Source organism: Corylus avellana, chromosome ca5 (assembly GCF_901000735.1).
Source record: "Corylus avellana chromosome ca5, CavTom2PMs-1.0".
NCBI classification, from domain to species: Eukaryota; Viridiplantae; Streptophyta; class Magnoliopsida; order Fagales; family Betulaceae; genus Corylus; species Corylus avellana.
In genome coordinates this window covers 5,457,329-5,472,286 of record NC_081545.1, presented here as the reverse complement: position 1 = coordinate 5,472,286, position 14,958 = coordinate 5,457,329, and the positions used below count along the sequence as shown (strand labels likewise).

Genomic DNA, 14,958 nt, shown 5'->3' with positions numbered 1-14,958 from the left:
ATATATATATATATTGTAATTGGGTTTAATTGTGTTGCATTAGCCATTCATACTTGTCTAATCTTTTTAATATGAAACGTAAATTCTTTTCCACCCATGTGTTTAAACTCAACAAAATCCAATAAACACATGTTGCATTTAGTGCCCTCAAAGAATCCAGTTGTGCAATAATTGAACTACTAAACTTGCATATTAATGTGAAATCAATATTTACTTTCAATTCTTAAAAAGCAAGATGAAGAGGAACACAGGACAATATAAGATCTATTTCCCGACTTGCCAACTTATTGCAGTGTGTTTTAAATCTTAAATCCATGTATGTCAGTGCTTTAATTGTTTCAGCATATGATTGAAAATCATACATTCTCCAAAATATCAAAACCCTTGAGAGTGAAAATCAGAAATTCTCCAAAATTTCATTGACATTTTAACATTGGTATAGGTGTTTCTAAATTCTGAAATAAATTCCACTATCAGAAAAAAGAGAGAAAGTTATACCAAGTCTCTTGTTTGTCTCTACCTTAGAAATAAGTGGGTATAACCAGTCCAAATTTGTCACTTGGAAAAAGTGAGATTGTCATATCCAAACAGATTGTAGAAATCTCCACCTGATTCCCATAACCAATTTCATGAATTGCTGCTTTCAATCAAAAAACCAAATAATAAATTCAACAATAACTCAAAAATTTCCAATGAAAATAGTAAAAGTGTAAATTTCATCCATTGATGGAACTACTTGTAGTTAGGCTCCAACAGCAGTAATAATGAAAAGAGTGTTCCCAAATTGTGCAATATGATCTACATTTGATATTGAGAAAATCGTAAGAAAGTAGTTCAAAATTTATATTGAAGTTTTGTAAAAATTTGGGATGGTATTGACTTCCCTGATTTATTATAAGTCTTTTACGTACTGCTACCATTTGCAGAATTTATATTTCAAACAGAAACGCAAGAAAAAATTAAAAAAGAAAACAATACTGGAGATCCCAATGAAGTGAAAGATTGGAAACAATACTGGAAATGGTAGAGCTTTGCACAAATCTGATTGTCAGAAATGTCTGTAGAAGCATCTATACTTCAAATCCAACTTCTCTTTGTCCGCCTTGAGCCTCTGCTTCTCATCATGAAGCATATTCTTCTCAGCCTGCACAAGAAAAGGGAAATGCAGATGAAGTAGCAGTTTCTAAATGAAGTACGTCCTCCAAACATATCAAAGAAAGTTGTTACTCTGAAAAAATCCCACCTTCAATTCTTTAATCTTCATTTTCAAATCCTCGTTTGATTCATTTAGCTTCTGGGCTTCACTTTGTAACTGGGTCACCACTCACATAGCATCACTTAAAATGGCAGCCTTGTCAGTTTTGGCAGGCCTTCCAGGCTCCAGGATAGAATCCTCCTTCTCTTACTATGGTATGCATGATAACCCTGCATCTTCATTTTCTGAAGTTAAAATCTTCGTTAAAAACACAATACAAGAGAAAGCAATACAGTCCAAACACCCACGCATATACCAATCGTTGCAAGAAGGAAAATAAAGTAAGCATACTTGCATTTCCCTTTTTTTTTTTCTTGTTACACACAAATAGCTGTCTAAAGAGTAATGCTATTTTACTTAATTGTTGCTCAATTGAATTAGTTTACTTTTATAATCAAGAAACTTTAGGAAAATATTTGTATCGTCCATGCTATCTTTCCTTAAGAAATAGTTATTTGCTACTATGTAGGAACAGGAATCAACCTTAAGTAGGCTGCTATCAAAGGATCCACATAACCCACACTTATGATAGCTTCACCCATTTCACAGTACATTCTGGAATACCAAAAGGGAGGCCCATCTTTCTGCCATCTTCTTCTTCTTCTTGTGCCTATTTCAAACAAGTCAGTAACAAGACTCAATAGCTTAGCCAGTTCTAGGCAACAGGCAAAAGAGAGAACCAATAGTACTCTGCTATCAATAGTCTACCACAGGAAGGAATTGAGCAAACTGGTCCAACTGGCTGAATTTTCAAGCACTGCATACACAATATTTCAGCCGTAGCTTCCCTGCAAATAAATATTGATGCTAAAGATATTATCTATGTACAATCAAGCAAACAATACAAGGGCGAACTTACATATCCATTAAATTTCACTGACTTTATCATGGCAGAATCTGCATGTAAATAACTTGCCAGAGCAATCAGCAGAGAACATTCAAGTAAATCTTCATAATTTGAAATTTCACCAGTTGTTGCTCCAACATTCAAGTATCTCATTCCATCCAGCCTTGAAAGTGAGATTACTATGATCCAGGCTTTCATAGGCATCAGTGCCTAATATTTTAAATTTCTAGCACATTAAAAAAAAAAAAAAAAAAAAAAATCTGAATCTTCAACACACTGAAAAGCCTATTTCGATATAACAAAACCATGAAAATAAATTCCAAAGAATATATGGAAAGGCAGCACTAACAATAAATACATAAACAGAGTAGTTGGCTAACATGATATTCAATTCCAGTCAAGCAACCAATTACACTTGAAGAAAAGTAAGCATTCCATGTAGACCTGGCCAGAAAAAGAGTGTGACCAGTGTAGAATCGGAATCAAGAGCTGCATCAGAGAGCTCTACAAGTTAAAACAGATAACAAGCAAATCACACGCTTTTCGAACAACCATTAGCTTAAATTATTAATAACTCATAATGAACTTGGCATATACATATTCTGAAGAAAACACCTTGCTTCTTCGTCACTAAATGATCTTACCAACCATGTAAGAAGTATTCAATCAATTTCAAGGGCATCATAAATAAGCTTCAATACAGAAGTTTTCACTGTCTTTTGGGGTAAAAATGCTGTCAAGCAAGTGAAAGAACCTGTGGATGCAAAATACATGTTAGATGGCTTTTAAGGACAGCTAGGATTCTTGATCATGTCTTTCAAGTTCCAAATGCTGATAAAAGCTGCTAAACAAATTGTAGGCAAAATACTATTTAAAAATTCAAAATATGGTTAATTGAATGTCCCCTTTTCACAGACTCAGCTCATTGTCATGCTTACAACATTTACTCACCCAATCTTCCTCATCATGGAAGTCCTCTGTATATTGTCCATTGTTTTGTGTACAAGTGAGGCTGACATATGTGAGCAAATTGCATAAATCCCCCAATGAACATCCATTTCATGAATTGATGCTTTTCTATGCATATCTCTCTGACCATAAAAAAACCAAATAATAAACTCAACAATAACTAAAAATTTTCCAATGAAAACTAGTAAAAAGGTAAAATCATTCAATGAATAGAGAGAGTTGCAGTTAGACAACAATAATAATAAAAATAATTTGTCTAAATCTGCATTTGATTTTGAGAAACCCAGAGTTATGCAATTTTTTTTTTTTTTGAGTTTTTATGAAAATTTAGGATGGGAAAGACTTTCCTGGTCTATCAGTAATCTTTTACTCAATATGTGATGCTACCATTCGTAGAATATAAATTTCAAATGGAAATGCAAGAAACGTTTAAAAAACAAAAAAGAAACAAGATATTAAGCTCGCAGGAATGCCATTGAAGTGAAAGATAGGAAACAATACTGAAAATTTGAGATCTTTGTGCAAATCTGATTGTCGGCAAGGTCTGAAAATGTGTCTATTCTTAATATAGTAACTGAAAATGTGTTTGAATATGGGAACTCCTAATATTCAAACACTAGTTGTGCATGTCCAGATTTAAATATCAAGATCGTGCTTCTAATTCAAACAAAGCTACCAACCAAATTTTGAAAATCTTATAGAAATCCGGAAAAATACCCAAACGACTCTTGAGGGGGCACCACTTCCAGCTCTACCTCTTTCCCAGGGTTTCCTTCAAAAGGGAAAAAAAAAAAAAGAAAAAAAAAAGAAAAAAGAAGAGCTTCATTTTAAAGCTCCCTTCTTGGCCTCTAATGAGACCTTTTCGATCGAGGAAGAAGCGAGTTAAGTGAAAAGGACACAATTCCAAGGCAAGAGGAAATGGAACATGGGACCAGGGGCAAAGACAAATAAAAGTCACAAGCCAGCACTTATAAGAGGAATTATCTCTTTTTCGGCAAGTGACATGGAGCACCCTTTTCACAAACACCTCCTGATTCACTCCAAGTCTCGTATCTACTCCTTCCACTTTCAGCACCTTAAGATGATATTCTAGGGATCATATAAATTTTACTTATTTTTTCCATCTCAAATTCCCGACTTCTCAACTTAATGCATAGTTGCAGAGGGAAGAAGTTTCGAATTGGTTCCAAATCTTAAATCCATGTATGTAAGCGCTTCAATTTTCTGCATATGAAATCCAATAAATAAAAAATTCTCCAAAATCATAAATCAGAAATGCTTCAATTGCTTCAATTGTTTCTGCATGAGAAATAAGGAAGAAGGAATAGCATTGACATTTTAACATTGGTATACGTATCACTAATACAATTCCACTGAGAAATAAGTGGGTATAACCAGTCAAATCAAGTCTCTTTGAAGAAATGAGTTTGCCTTATCCAAACAGATTGTAGGAATATCCACATGATTCCCACAACCCATTTCATGAATTGCCGCTTTCAATAAAAAAAACCAAATAATAAATTCAACAATAACCCAAAAATTTCCAATGAAAATAATAAAAATGTAAATTCTATCCGTTCTTTCCACGGAATCTACATTTGACATTGAGAAAGTCCTAACACGATAATGCAAATTTGTATTAAATTTTTGTGAATTTTGGGATGGGATTGACTTCCCTCATCTATTTTAAGTCTTCTACTTAATACGTGATGCTACCGTTTGTAGAATTTAATTTTCAAAGGGAAACAAAAGAAATATTTAAAAAATAAAATAAAAGAGAAAACAATACTAGAAATGCCATTGAAGTGAAAGATAGGAAAAAATACTATAAATATTAGAGCTTTGCACAAATCTGATTGTCGGCAAGGTCTGAAGAAGCGTCTATATAACCATACTTTGTTCCTGCATATAAAATCAAATAAGATATATATCAAAATTCTGACAGATTAAAATAAAGAGGAACAACAAGAAGAAAAAAATTATTGTCTTATTGGTGACTTAAAAACCTGAACATATTGGCGAGCTTGGCTTAAAAACTAAAAGAAGAAAACAATACTGGAAATGCCATTGAAGTGAAAGATAGGAAAAAAAAATACTGTAAATGTTAGAGATTTGCACAAATTTGATTGTCGGCAAGGTCTCAAGAAGCATCTATTCATACAACATTAGATATATACCAAAAGCCTTTAATTCTTCCTGCATGTGAAATCAAATAAGATATATATCAAAAGCCGAACAGAGTAAAATAAAGAGGAACAATAAGAAGAAAAAAATTATTGTCTAATTGGTGACTTAAAAACCTCAAAAGTTTGGCGAATTAGGCTTGCTCCCCATTCTTTACGATAACCATCGCCGCCATTTTGAAAGTTTGGGACATGAGCAATCTTTGGCCAATCCTCTCCCGTTCCTTGTTCACATCTTTCCTCCAAGCAAGGACACTCCGCAATTGTCAAACGACGTAAAGAGGTGAGGCGGCGCATACCTTCGGGCAGTGACATTAAATTCGGACAATTTACGACTCCAAGCTCCTGAAGTGAAGTGAGATCGCCTATCCACTCCGGTAAAGACACCAAACTAGGGCAATCCATAATTTGAATCCCTTGCAGAGTGGTAACATCTCTAAGCTCTCTTGGGAGAGAAACCAAATTTGGAACGCCTATGATAGCTAGATGACCAAATGTTGTAGGTCCAAGGCAATGTGTGCCATCTTCATTCTCATTGCTGATAAGTTCTTTGCAGCAACAAATACACAGATTTTCAAGTGAGGTGAGATGTTGAAAGAGTGGAGACATGGATATTCTCATTTTACAACAATTCCAAAAACCCAGGGTCTCAAGAGAAGTGAGGTTTTGCAGCCACTCTAGTGGCAGATATTCAAGTTCCTCTAATTCCTCAAGATAAAGATACTTCAATTTGGAGAGATCGGAAAGGGGAGAGGAAGAGGAGGATGTTGTTAGGGACATCATAGGGCAATTACTGATAAATAAATGAGAAAGGGAAGGAAATGGAGGGAATAATGGAAGATGATCTGTTTCCCTCGTCTTTCGCCATCCCCTCAACTTTGGCAAATTAATAAGTGAGAGAATTTTGAGGGGAAAAGAGGACACGTCACTACCATCATTGCTTATGTACTCAAGCTCACTTAAGTTTTCAAGATAAAGACGCTTCAGAAAAGAGAATCGGTCCATTGGTGGGATATGTTGAAGCCACTTACAATTTGCTATTCGAATACAAGTCAAATTTGAGAGCAAGGACACCCAACTACATAACGTCACACCTGCATACCCAATTATAACTAATATTTTTAAATTTAGGTGTGGCCGAAGGTTTTGCAACAGTTGTTCATCATTTGCAATTGCCTTATCACTTTCATCACTAGGTTTTAGGTCCCACCCTAATATCAGATGTCGAAGGTGTTGCTTCCTCTCCAAGTTTGCAGCCCTTGCTTCTGATGGAGAAGATCTTGATTGCTCTAAACCCTTGATCCATAAGTCTCCTCTCAACTCATCTAAACCATCTAGATCCCCTAGCCCACCCTTGTGCTTGGAGAGAGAACTTTTTTTCTTTCCTAAAATATATAGCGACAGTGCTTGGAGAGCGGTCAACTTTCCCAGTCCATGAGGCATATCTGTCAAGCTATTACACCCATTTAGCCCAAGATGCCTAAGGGTGATTAAGTTTATAGTGTCTTTTGGCAATTCTTTGAGCCCACTACAATAGTAAAGTATTAGTGTTTGCAAATTCTGCAATTTAGTTATAGAACCAGGGAGTAGTTTGATATCTGCATTCCTAGACAGATCTAGAAATCTTAAATGCTCTAACTTGCCAATGGAATTCGGCACTTTTTGAATACTCGACCGACTCAAATTCAAAGCACACAAGCATTTAAAACTTGAAATAAGTGTATTAGAGACTGGCTTATTCAATTGAAGTACCGCGTTGTTCAAGTTAAACGCATCGTCAAATCCTGGAAGTATTGGAATGCGTAGAAGAAGTGTTCTCATTTTGTTAGGCTTGGGCAAAAGAGCAGGAATATCCAGTAATGAATCTTAAGAATGAAATGCCACATGACGAGTTCTTCCAACTACTTTTTCTCTATCTGGATATAAAATTGTGCACTCCTCACCTGCTACTGACTGTGCAAGATCGTGAATAAGGTCATGCATTTTGCACTTTTCTATTTCACCAACTATATCTCTTTGTACGTCTTGGAAAAACGACCTCCAAAGCAAATCCATAAAATATTCGCGACCAATATCTTCAAGATGTCTATTTGCATACGATGAATGAAGAAAGCCTTGAGCTATCCATAACTGAATCAACACCTCCATTTCAATTTCATAATCTTTTGGAAACAACGAACAAAAGGCAAAACATTGGTTCAAGTGTGATGAGAGATGATCATAACTCAACTTAAGTATTGGAAAAATATCATTTTCTTGTTGAGTTATTTTGTAAAGTTCAGGGTTTTTGAAGTACAACCAATCATCTTCTGAATTTTTGCAATATAATAGACTCCCAATGCTCCTTATAGCAAGAGGAACTTGTGCACACTTTTGTATGATCTCCCTTCCAATTTCTACTAGCTTTGGATTATTTGGCTCTTCCCCGTCTTTAAATGCTATTTTCTTAAATAAATTCCAAGAATTGTTTTTAGATAAACCTCTCGAAGGATATGGTGAAACTGTACCTGTAATCTCTGCAACCTTTTCGTTACGTGTAGTAATCAAAACTTTGCTTCCTCTCAGGCCACCCCCTAACAACTTTTCCAAGTTGGACCATGTACCACGATTCTCATTCCACACATCGTCTAAAACAAGTAAATATCGCTTCCCATCAATTTTTGCTCGAAGCTCACTTTGCAATGGATCCATCTCAAGGCTTTTAGGTCTCTCCTTAGTCACAGATTCTATGAGCTTTACAACGATAGTTTTCACGTCAAAAGGATCAGAGACACATGCCCACATACTCAGGTCAAAATGTCTTTGAACCTCCTCGTCGTTGTACACATACTGCGCAAGCGTGGTCCTTCCTTGTCCACCAATCCCAACTATGGGAATTATGGAAACATTCTTCTCATTCATATTGGGATCGAATAACAGATTTTTAACAGACTCCTTATCATCCTCTCTCCCAATGACATCTTCCCCATGTACAAATGAGTGTGTATCTTGTCTTTTCATATGCTCAAACTGTGTCGCTGTGGTGTGCTCATTGAAGTCAAATTTAATCCTATCAGTTGCAATTTCATCCAATCTCGCCCTAACTGCCTTGATCCTATGACCCATTTTAAAGCCATATAAAAGCTGGTTCGATTTGGAAAAGAAGATGCGTACCTGTAATACTCCCAAATATTTAGTATGGTCCATTTCGAAAAGTTAAACATTTTTTGGGCTACATGTGTAACTAAGGAAAATATGAAGGTCATGTTTGTAATTGTTGTAAGTTTAAGTCAGAGGTTTTTTTTTTTTTGGTTGTTTTATTTACAACCACCCATTCCAATCCGTTCACTGTAATAGTTTTAGAATTCCCCTAGGACCCCTACCATTGAATAGTTGGGTTTATAATGGGTGTTGATAATTTATGTGACTTTTTCTAGACGCCATTTGCTCCTTGGAAAAATGTCGCAACTTAATTAACCGTACATTTTTTGCATATGGTTAGTACTCTTACAAATGAGACTGTTTTAGGTAAGACTCTATTTATAGTAGTTCTAAGGATAAAGAAAACGGACAAAAGAATGGAATATAAAAGCATCTATATATGTCAAAATGATACATAAAAACATTGTTACTGTAACATCCCATATTTGATATAAGTTAGTACGAGTTTTGGCCCAATGTCTTGGGCTGTAGAGATATATGAACCAATGTTATTGGCCCTAGTGAACTTAATAAAAATTGGATTAAAGACCCTAAAAGAGATTATAAGAGATAATTAATTTCTTAACCTAATGGACTAATCCATGGCATAGTCTTATCCCTAATGATGGGCATAATTTAATGTTTCATTCATAATTTTGTAAGATGATAGTTTATAACCAGAAAGCTATTTAAGTCTATGTGTACAAGATGTGTTGATCTTTTTGGAAGAAAATATTATCCTTTAAAAATGATGTTTATAATGATGTTCATTCATGAAATAGACATAGGATCTAATACCTACAGCCAAAAACCAGAAACTTTTATAAACAAAAACCTCAATGGCTCATTTGAGTGGTAAAAAACTTCTAAACATAACCCTCAAGCGGTGTTAAGACTATATCAAGAAAATAAGTAATTTCTCATATATGGCATCAAGAAGAGCTTTGGGTTAAATCTGGAAATTAAACCTTCAGTCCATGGCATGTTTAGGCGGGTATTTGATCCAAATTTCATCAAGTTCAGAACCTTACATATATGTGTTGTGGGCCAATGGGCCAAGTGACCAAGTGTAGTGCTCTAATTTAGGTCCATTTAGTGAGTTGTGAACCTTATTTGGTTTACCTAGTTAGGATGAGCTTCAAATGGGCCATTTCTTACCCAAACCCCCATAAAAACAATTTCGAGATTTTTGGAAGAAAACTAAACCACTCTTTTAGTGAAATTTCAAGATTAACCCTACTTTCGTTTATTTATTCAAAAGTTATGAAAATATTAATAGAATGAGCTCCTAGAATTTGATACATTTTACGGGAAAAAAAAAAAAAAAAACTTTATGTTCGGACCAAGGTACAAAAAATAAATAAACATTAAAACATCTTTAATAATAGAGGGGAGGTTAGAAAGGTCAAGTAACTTAGGAACAACTTTTAATCATGATAATTTAGTTGAATCTTACTGTTCAGGTTTTAGTAGTTGTCACCTAACTTTTAGAGCAGTATTGACAATCGAGGTAACTTGTACTCTTTGCCACTTCTAAATGCACACTTATATATGAATTTACCTCTTTTGCCATCTTCTTGTCCCGTGTCATCACTTGTCTTTGTAGAAGTTGAGTTGAGAAGTCATCCAACAAGTCGTCGGCGTCGTACATGGCATCCTTCAGCTTCCAAAGCCAATCTTTGACCGCAAGGTTCTGGGCCTGCTTCTCCTCTGCATCCAAAAGCACAGCTTGGATAGTGGAAACGGTGTCTTCGAGCTTTTGAAGCTCATCTTTGAAACTCCATAGAAGTCCAATCTCTTGAAGAGCAAGAGATCCCAAACTCCTAATGATACTTGCAGCAGTGTGGAACAGAGCTGGTTCGGCCATTTGTTATTGGTAAATCAAGAGTGTTAGTTCTTGTGTTTGCCTACTTGACTGCATTCACAGACCAAGGTTGTGTCATGCATATGGTACATTTACGGTGTAAGTGTAGCTTGTTGATCACTCTGAATTGTTCAGATATTCATACGGGCATGCATGATTTATTGCTTATCTATACAAGTTGTGCTTTTTTTGGTGTTTTTTTTTTTTTTTAAAAAAAAAAATTTTCATTTTTTTTTCTTTCTTTCTCGGTGATTTCGTTTCTTAAAGGCTCAACACTTTGGTATCATCCAAGGTATGCTTCTTCCATTATTCCTTTTCGATTTGATTTCAAATTGCAATATGTGAATGTTTGGGTTTAATTGTGCGATTCCGAATTGCTTATCTGTTTGATTCTTATTGGTCATTCTTTCTATCTCACATGGCTATTGCACAATACATCATCTATCATGTATTTGGGGATGGGTTCCTTAGTTTGCCATGGACTGTTCACGGATGAATTTTCTTTGCCTCTCACGTGTTTGATAAATTGCCTCAAAGACTCAGTTTTGCAATTGTGTTCCATTGGCGCTCTCATTACGAAGATTTTGCACGCCACTTTGCCAAAAATTGCTGCAAATGAACATATGGAAGCTCCTGAAGGTTACTTTGGAAAAGCAACTATGATGAAGTCAAATGCCCAACTTCGACTTCACGCTCCAGCTAAGTAGGCGCCTCCACTTGCTCAAGATTCTCCAGCTGCATCCTCCTCGGGATGAAAGATGTGAAGTCCATCAAGGAAAGCTTTTGGATATTCATTGTGCAATACATGAGTCATTGATGTGTTATCATGTGTGTTCATTTAACTTTTAAAGGGGGAGAAACATGCTTTGCATTTCCAGTTTCCTGTTGTTAATTGAGTCATACATTGAGGGGGAGTTTTGCTGATGTTTCTTTATAATCACGCATTCTACGTCATTTTTTTTATCATGAGTTTTATTTATGTCTTCTTGTTTCACATATGCCTTGATGTATTTTGTGAAGTGTTTCAGGAAACATGAAGACCTTTTGTCATTCTGTGACAAAAAGGGGGAGTAAATATGGGGAGATGATGGGATTGGCTCGACATTTTGGTTTTGTCACTGAATTGCCAAAGGGGGAGTTTGTTAGTTCTTGTGTTGGCTTAATTCAGTTCCAAAATGCAGATGCTACTGTTCACGGCTCAAACACTGATATAGAATGCTCAGAATCCAATCTCCACCGTTCATAATGTAGATTCATGTGTTATGAACGTCCCTGCAAAATTTCAGCTCAATCGGACCACAAACGCCCATCGATCGGAGTTGTTGATGAAGACTGGACAGGCCGGGTCCGGACCGCAATTCCCCGGGTCCGGACCCCATTTGCCGAAAGTTCATTTTATGAGGCCTGTCCGGACCTCAGATTTGTAGGGTCCGGACCTGGGTGATTTATTAGGGTTATTTTCTATTTACACGATTTTGCTACAGTTATACGTACGTATTTTATTGAGCAAAATCAGGGTGCTTAGAGAGAGAGAATTTGTTCTAGATTATTGTTGAAGAGAAAATACGTGAAGCCAATCGGAGTTCCGGTGAAAGGAAATCTTTTAGAAGAATCGTGCCAGATGTTCTGGAAAGGGCTACTGAGGTAGAAGTCAAGTAGGTCACTTGTCGTGTGCAAGGAAGAGTCAAAGGTTTTGTTATTCTTCTTGTATTCCTTATTCTTCTATATAGTGAATTGATTTCCTGGGTTTGGCTGCCCCGGAGAGGTTTTACATTTAGAGAGTTCTCTAAATGGTTTCCTCTTCGTAACCAAATATCTGTGTTCTTAATTTTCATTACATATCTGCATTTGGTTGATTATTGATTGTTAGGTCAGATCTTATTCCGCTGAATATTTGTGAATCACCTAGACATTTGAATAGGTGTTGTTTGGAGTCATTTTAGAATTTTCAAAGAGAATGCTAAAAGCTGCTGTTTAGAGGTGTTGAACTTGGAGCGTAGAATTAAGGAAGATGCGTTTGCTGTGAAGGGATGGACATGGTCAATGGCCATAAAAAGAACCAACATGCCCATAAAAAATCCAGAAAGAAAAAATCATAACCAAAAATATTATTATATACGGAGAGAGCCATCTAGTTTGAATACAAGATTATTATTGTATTACTATATTATAAAGTTTGAATTATTGTGCGAATGCAAATTAAATATATATGGTGTCCTGATCAATTTCTAAGAATACAAACAAGATCTAGGCGTTGTCCACAGCAAAAGTTGGTGTAACGTCAAGTGTCGGGGAGTTGCTTTCTTCACCCAATTTACTTTCTTTTTTATTTCCCTCGCTGGTCTTCACCCACCCACTTACAATATTCATTTGGTTTCTATCAATCTATATATGGTTGTCTATAGTGATTAGTGATTGATATTCATAGGGGTGATATTCATTGGCTGCATACTGCGTCATTAACTTAATTGAAATTATATTTGAAAAGAGTCCATCACATATAACGTGGCCATGCGCGTTTCTCTCATATTTTACTTCTTAAATCTTATCATCATCTAACCATTTTTGTACCATTCCTAGCTAGTACACGCTAGAGCACATGTGTTCGACTTTCACAATAAGAATTTTTATGTCTAATTAGTGTAAACCACAATGAATCTCACCCATATCTTGATGAGGCTGTGTCAGGCTTTTTTTGCTAAAAAAAAAAACAAAAAAAACTCTAACTAATAATTTTCAAATATCCACTGGATTCATGGGACTTGGTCACCTCGTTGAAATATGACAGTAAAATTTTCATAATATTATAAACTAGCAAACTTATTCTAAATCAAGATTTATTTATTTATTTATTTTTAATTTGTATATGAAATAAGTATTTTTTATAAGATTTTGACAAAACCCTTACTAATTAAACAATTTTACGTATTCAACGTTTGCTTATATATCATCTCTAACAAATAATATGATGATGCATTTAATTTTTTGTGTGATATAAAAAACTTAAACTAATAATTATTTAATTAATACTTTAAGAGTAGGTATAGAAAGAAAATGTAATAGAGTGGTAGTAGAGCAAAGAGTGAGATGAGAGATCAATAGATTATAAAGAGTAGGAGTTGTGAAGGAAAAGAGGAGAAGGAGGAATTATGAAAAGAATAAAATTAGTTTTACTATGTTTACTTGTAGAAATAAAGGTATATATTTTTTTTTGAAAATTAATTTGTATAATTTATTCACATCAATTAAGTTAAATACTCTTTATAAAGAAAGTAAGAGGTTGACCATGATCCTGGATTTTTGGGCTTGCTTGACACAGTTTCTAAGCAAAAACAGGTACCCTTTTTACCTTTTGATTTGAGTAAGCTCTGTTTGGTCATGGATAGCAGCAGAGGCCTTGGTAACATCCAAAGGTATTCAAATATTTTTTGTTTCTTCACGTCCAAGTTAAGAGAACAGCCAAAGAAGACGCAATTAATTTCTATCAAACTAAAATCCGGTAGACTACTTAAACTGAGCTATAGCCTCATCTAGCTCCATCAAGGCATCAAATTTGATTTTCTAACCACAATATCGATATACCTTTGGAAAGATCAACAAAGCAGCAGAGATGTCGTATTCTTGGAGTAGTTAATTGGACTAAGAAATCAAGCACTGTTGTGAAGAAATCAAATGTGGAATGAAAAATTGTACTGATGAAAGTAACAATATCTAATTCCCAGCTTCTCAATTTATTGCATTGTTGTAGAGTGAAGAAGTTAATTTAGAATTGGCTCCAAATCTTAAATAGTGCTTTAATTGGTTCTGCACATGAAATCAGAAGCTCTTCTAAATATGAAAACCCTCAGAAGTGACTGAGGAAGAAGGAATAGCATTGGCATATACTATCGGTATACACATCAGATAAAAGAGAGAAACATATACCAAGTCCCTTGTTTGCGTCTGCCTTCTTAACCGGCCATACTTGGTCTCTTTGAAGAATTAAGGCTGTCTTATCCAAACAGATTCCAGAAATCCGCACATGATTCCCACAACCCATTTCATGAATTGCTGTCTCCTAAGCATGCGTCCATCAAAAAAATCAAATAATAAACTCAACAATAACTCAAAATTACCAATGAAATTAAATAGTATAAGTATAAGTTCCATCCTTGAACGAACCAGCTAGCAATTAGGCCCCAATAGCAATAATAATGAAAATATATAGTTCGTCCAAATCGTTTAACACGATCTGATCTACATTTGACACTAGAAAATTCAAACAAGGTAATGCAAAATTCATATTGATTTTTTTTTATTTATTTATTTATTTTTTTTTATTTTTTATTTTTTATCAAAATTACGGATTGGATTGACTTCCTGGTCTATCATACGTCTGTCATTCGCCATATCTTCACTATACTAAAACCAACTCCAAAGACCAAACAATAAAACATTTGAAGTGAGCATTCACTTGAAAGAAAAGCAACATGTAAGGTTTCACTTGCAATGTTCAATGTTGTTTTCACTAGCAAATAGGGGCGGAGCTAGCAATTATAGTTTGAGGGCAAAAGTACAAAATAAAAATATTTGGGGGGGCATATTCTATTTTTTCTTTTTAAATTCTAAGGGAATTTTTTAAAAAATTTGGGGAAACATGGGGCTTGCATGTAGTTCCGCC

The 14,958-nt window shown here is 35.1% G+C and overlaps 1 protein-coding gene and 1 long non-coding RNA gene across 2 annotated transcripts; both read right to left on the bottom strand.

Annotated features, from left to right (window-relative positions):
- Positions 1-516: 516 nt before the first annotated feature.
- On the bottom strand, positions 517-2,319 carry LOC132180870 (uncharacterized). Its single transcript, XR_009440203.1, has 5 exons — positions 2,115-2,319; positions 1,739-1,865; positions 1,244-1,440; positions 1,016-1,144; positions 517-608 (listed from the first exon to the last, which is right to left on the bottom strand). It is a non-coding gene; the product is annotated as an uncharacterized LOC132180870 (long non-coding RNA).
- A 2,586-nt stretch (positions 2,320-4,905) lies between these two features.
- Positions 4,906-10,301, bottom strand: LOC132181621 (putative disease resistance protein RGA1). Its single transcript, XM_059594873.1, has 5 exons — positions 9,996-10,301; positions 7,198-8,407; positions 5,372-7,038; positions 5,249-5,267; positions 4,906-4,973 (listed from the first exon to the last, which is right to left on the bottom strand). Exons 1-5 carry the CDS (start codon positions 10,299-10,301, stop codon positions 4,906-4,908), a joined length of 3,270 nt encoding a protein of 1,089 aa, XP_059450856.1.
- Between the last annotated feature and the right edge of the window lie 4,657 nt (positions 10,302-14,958).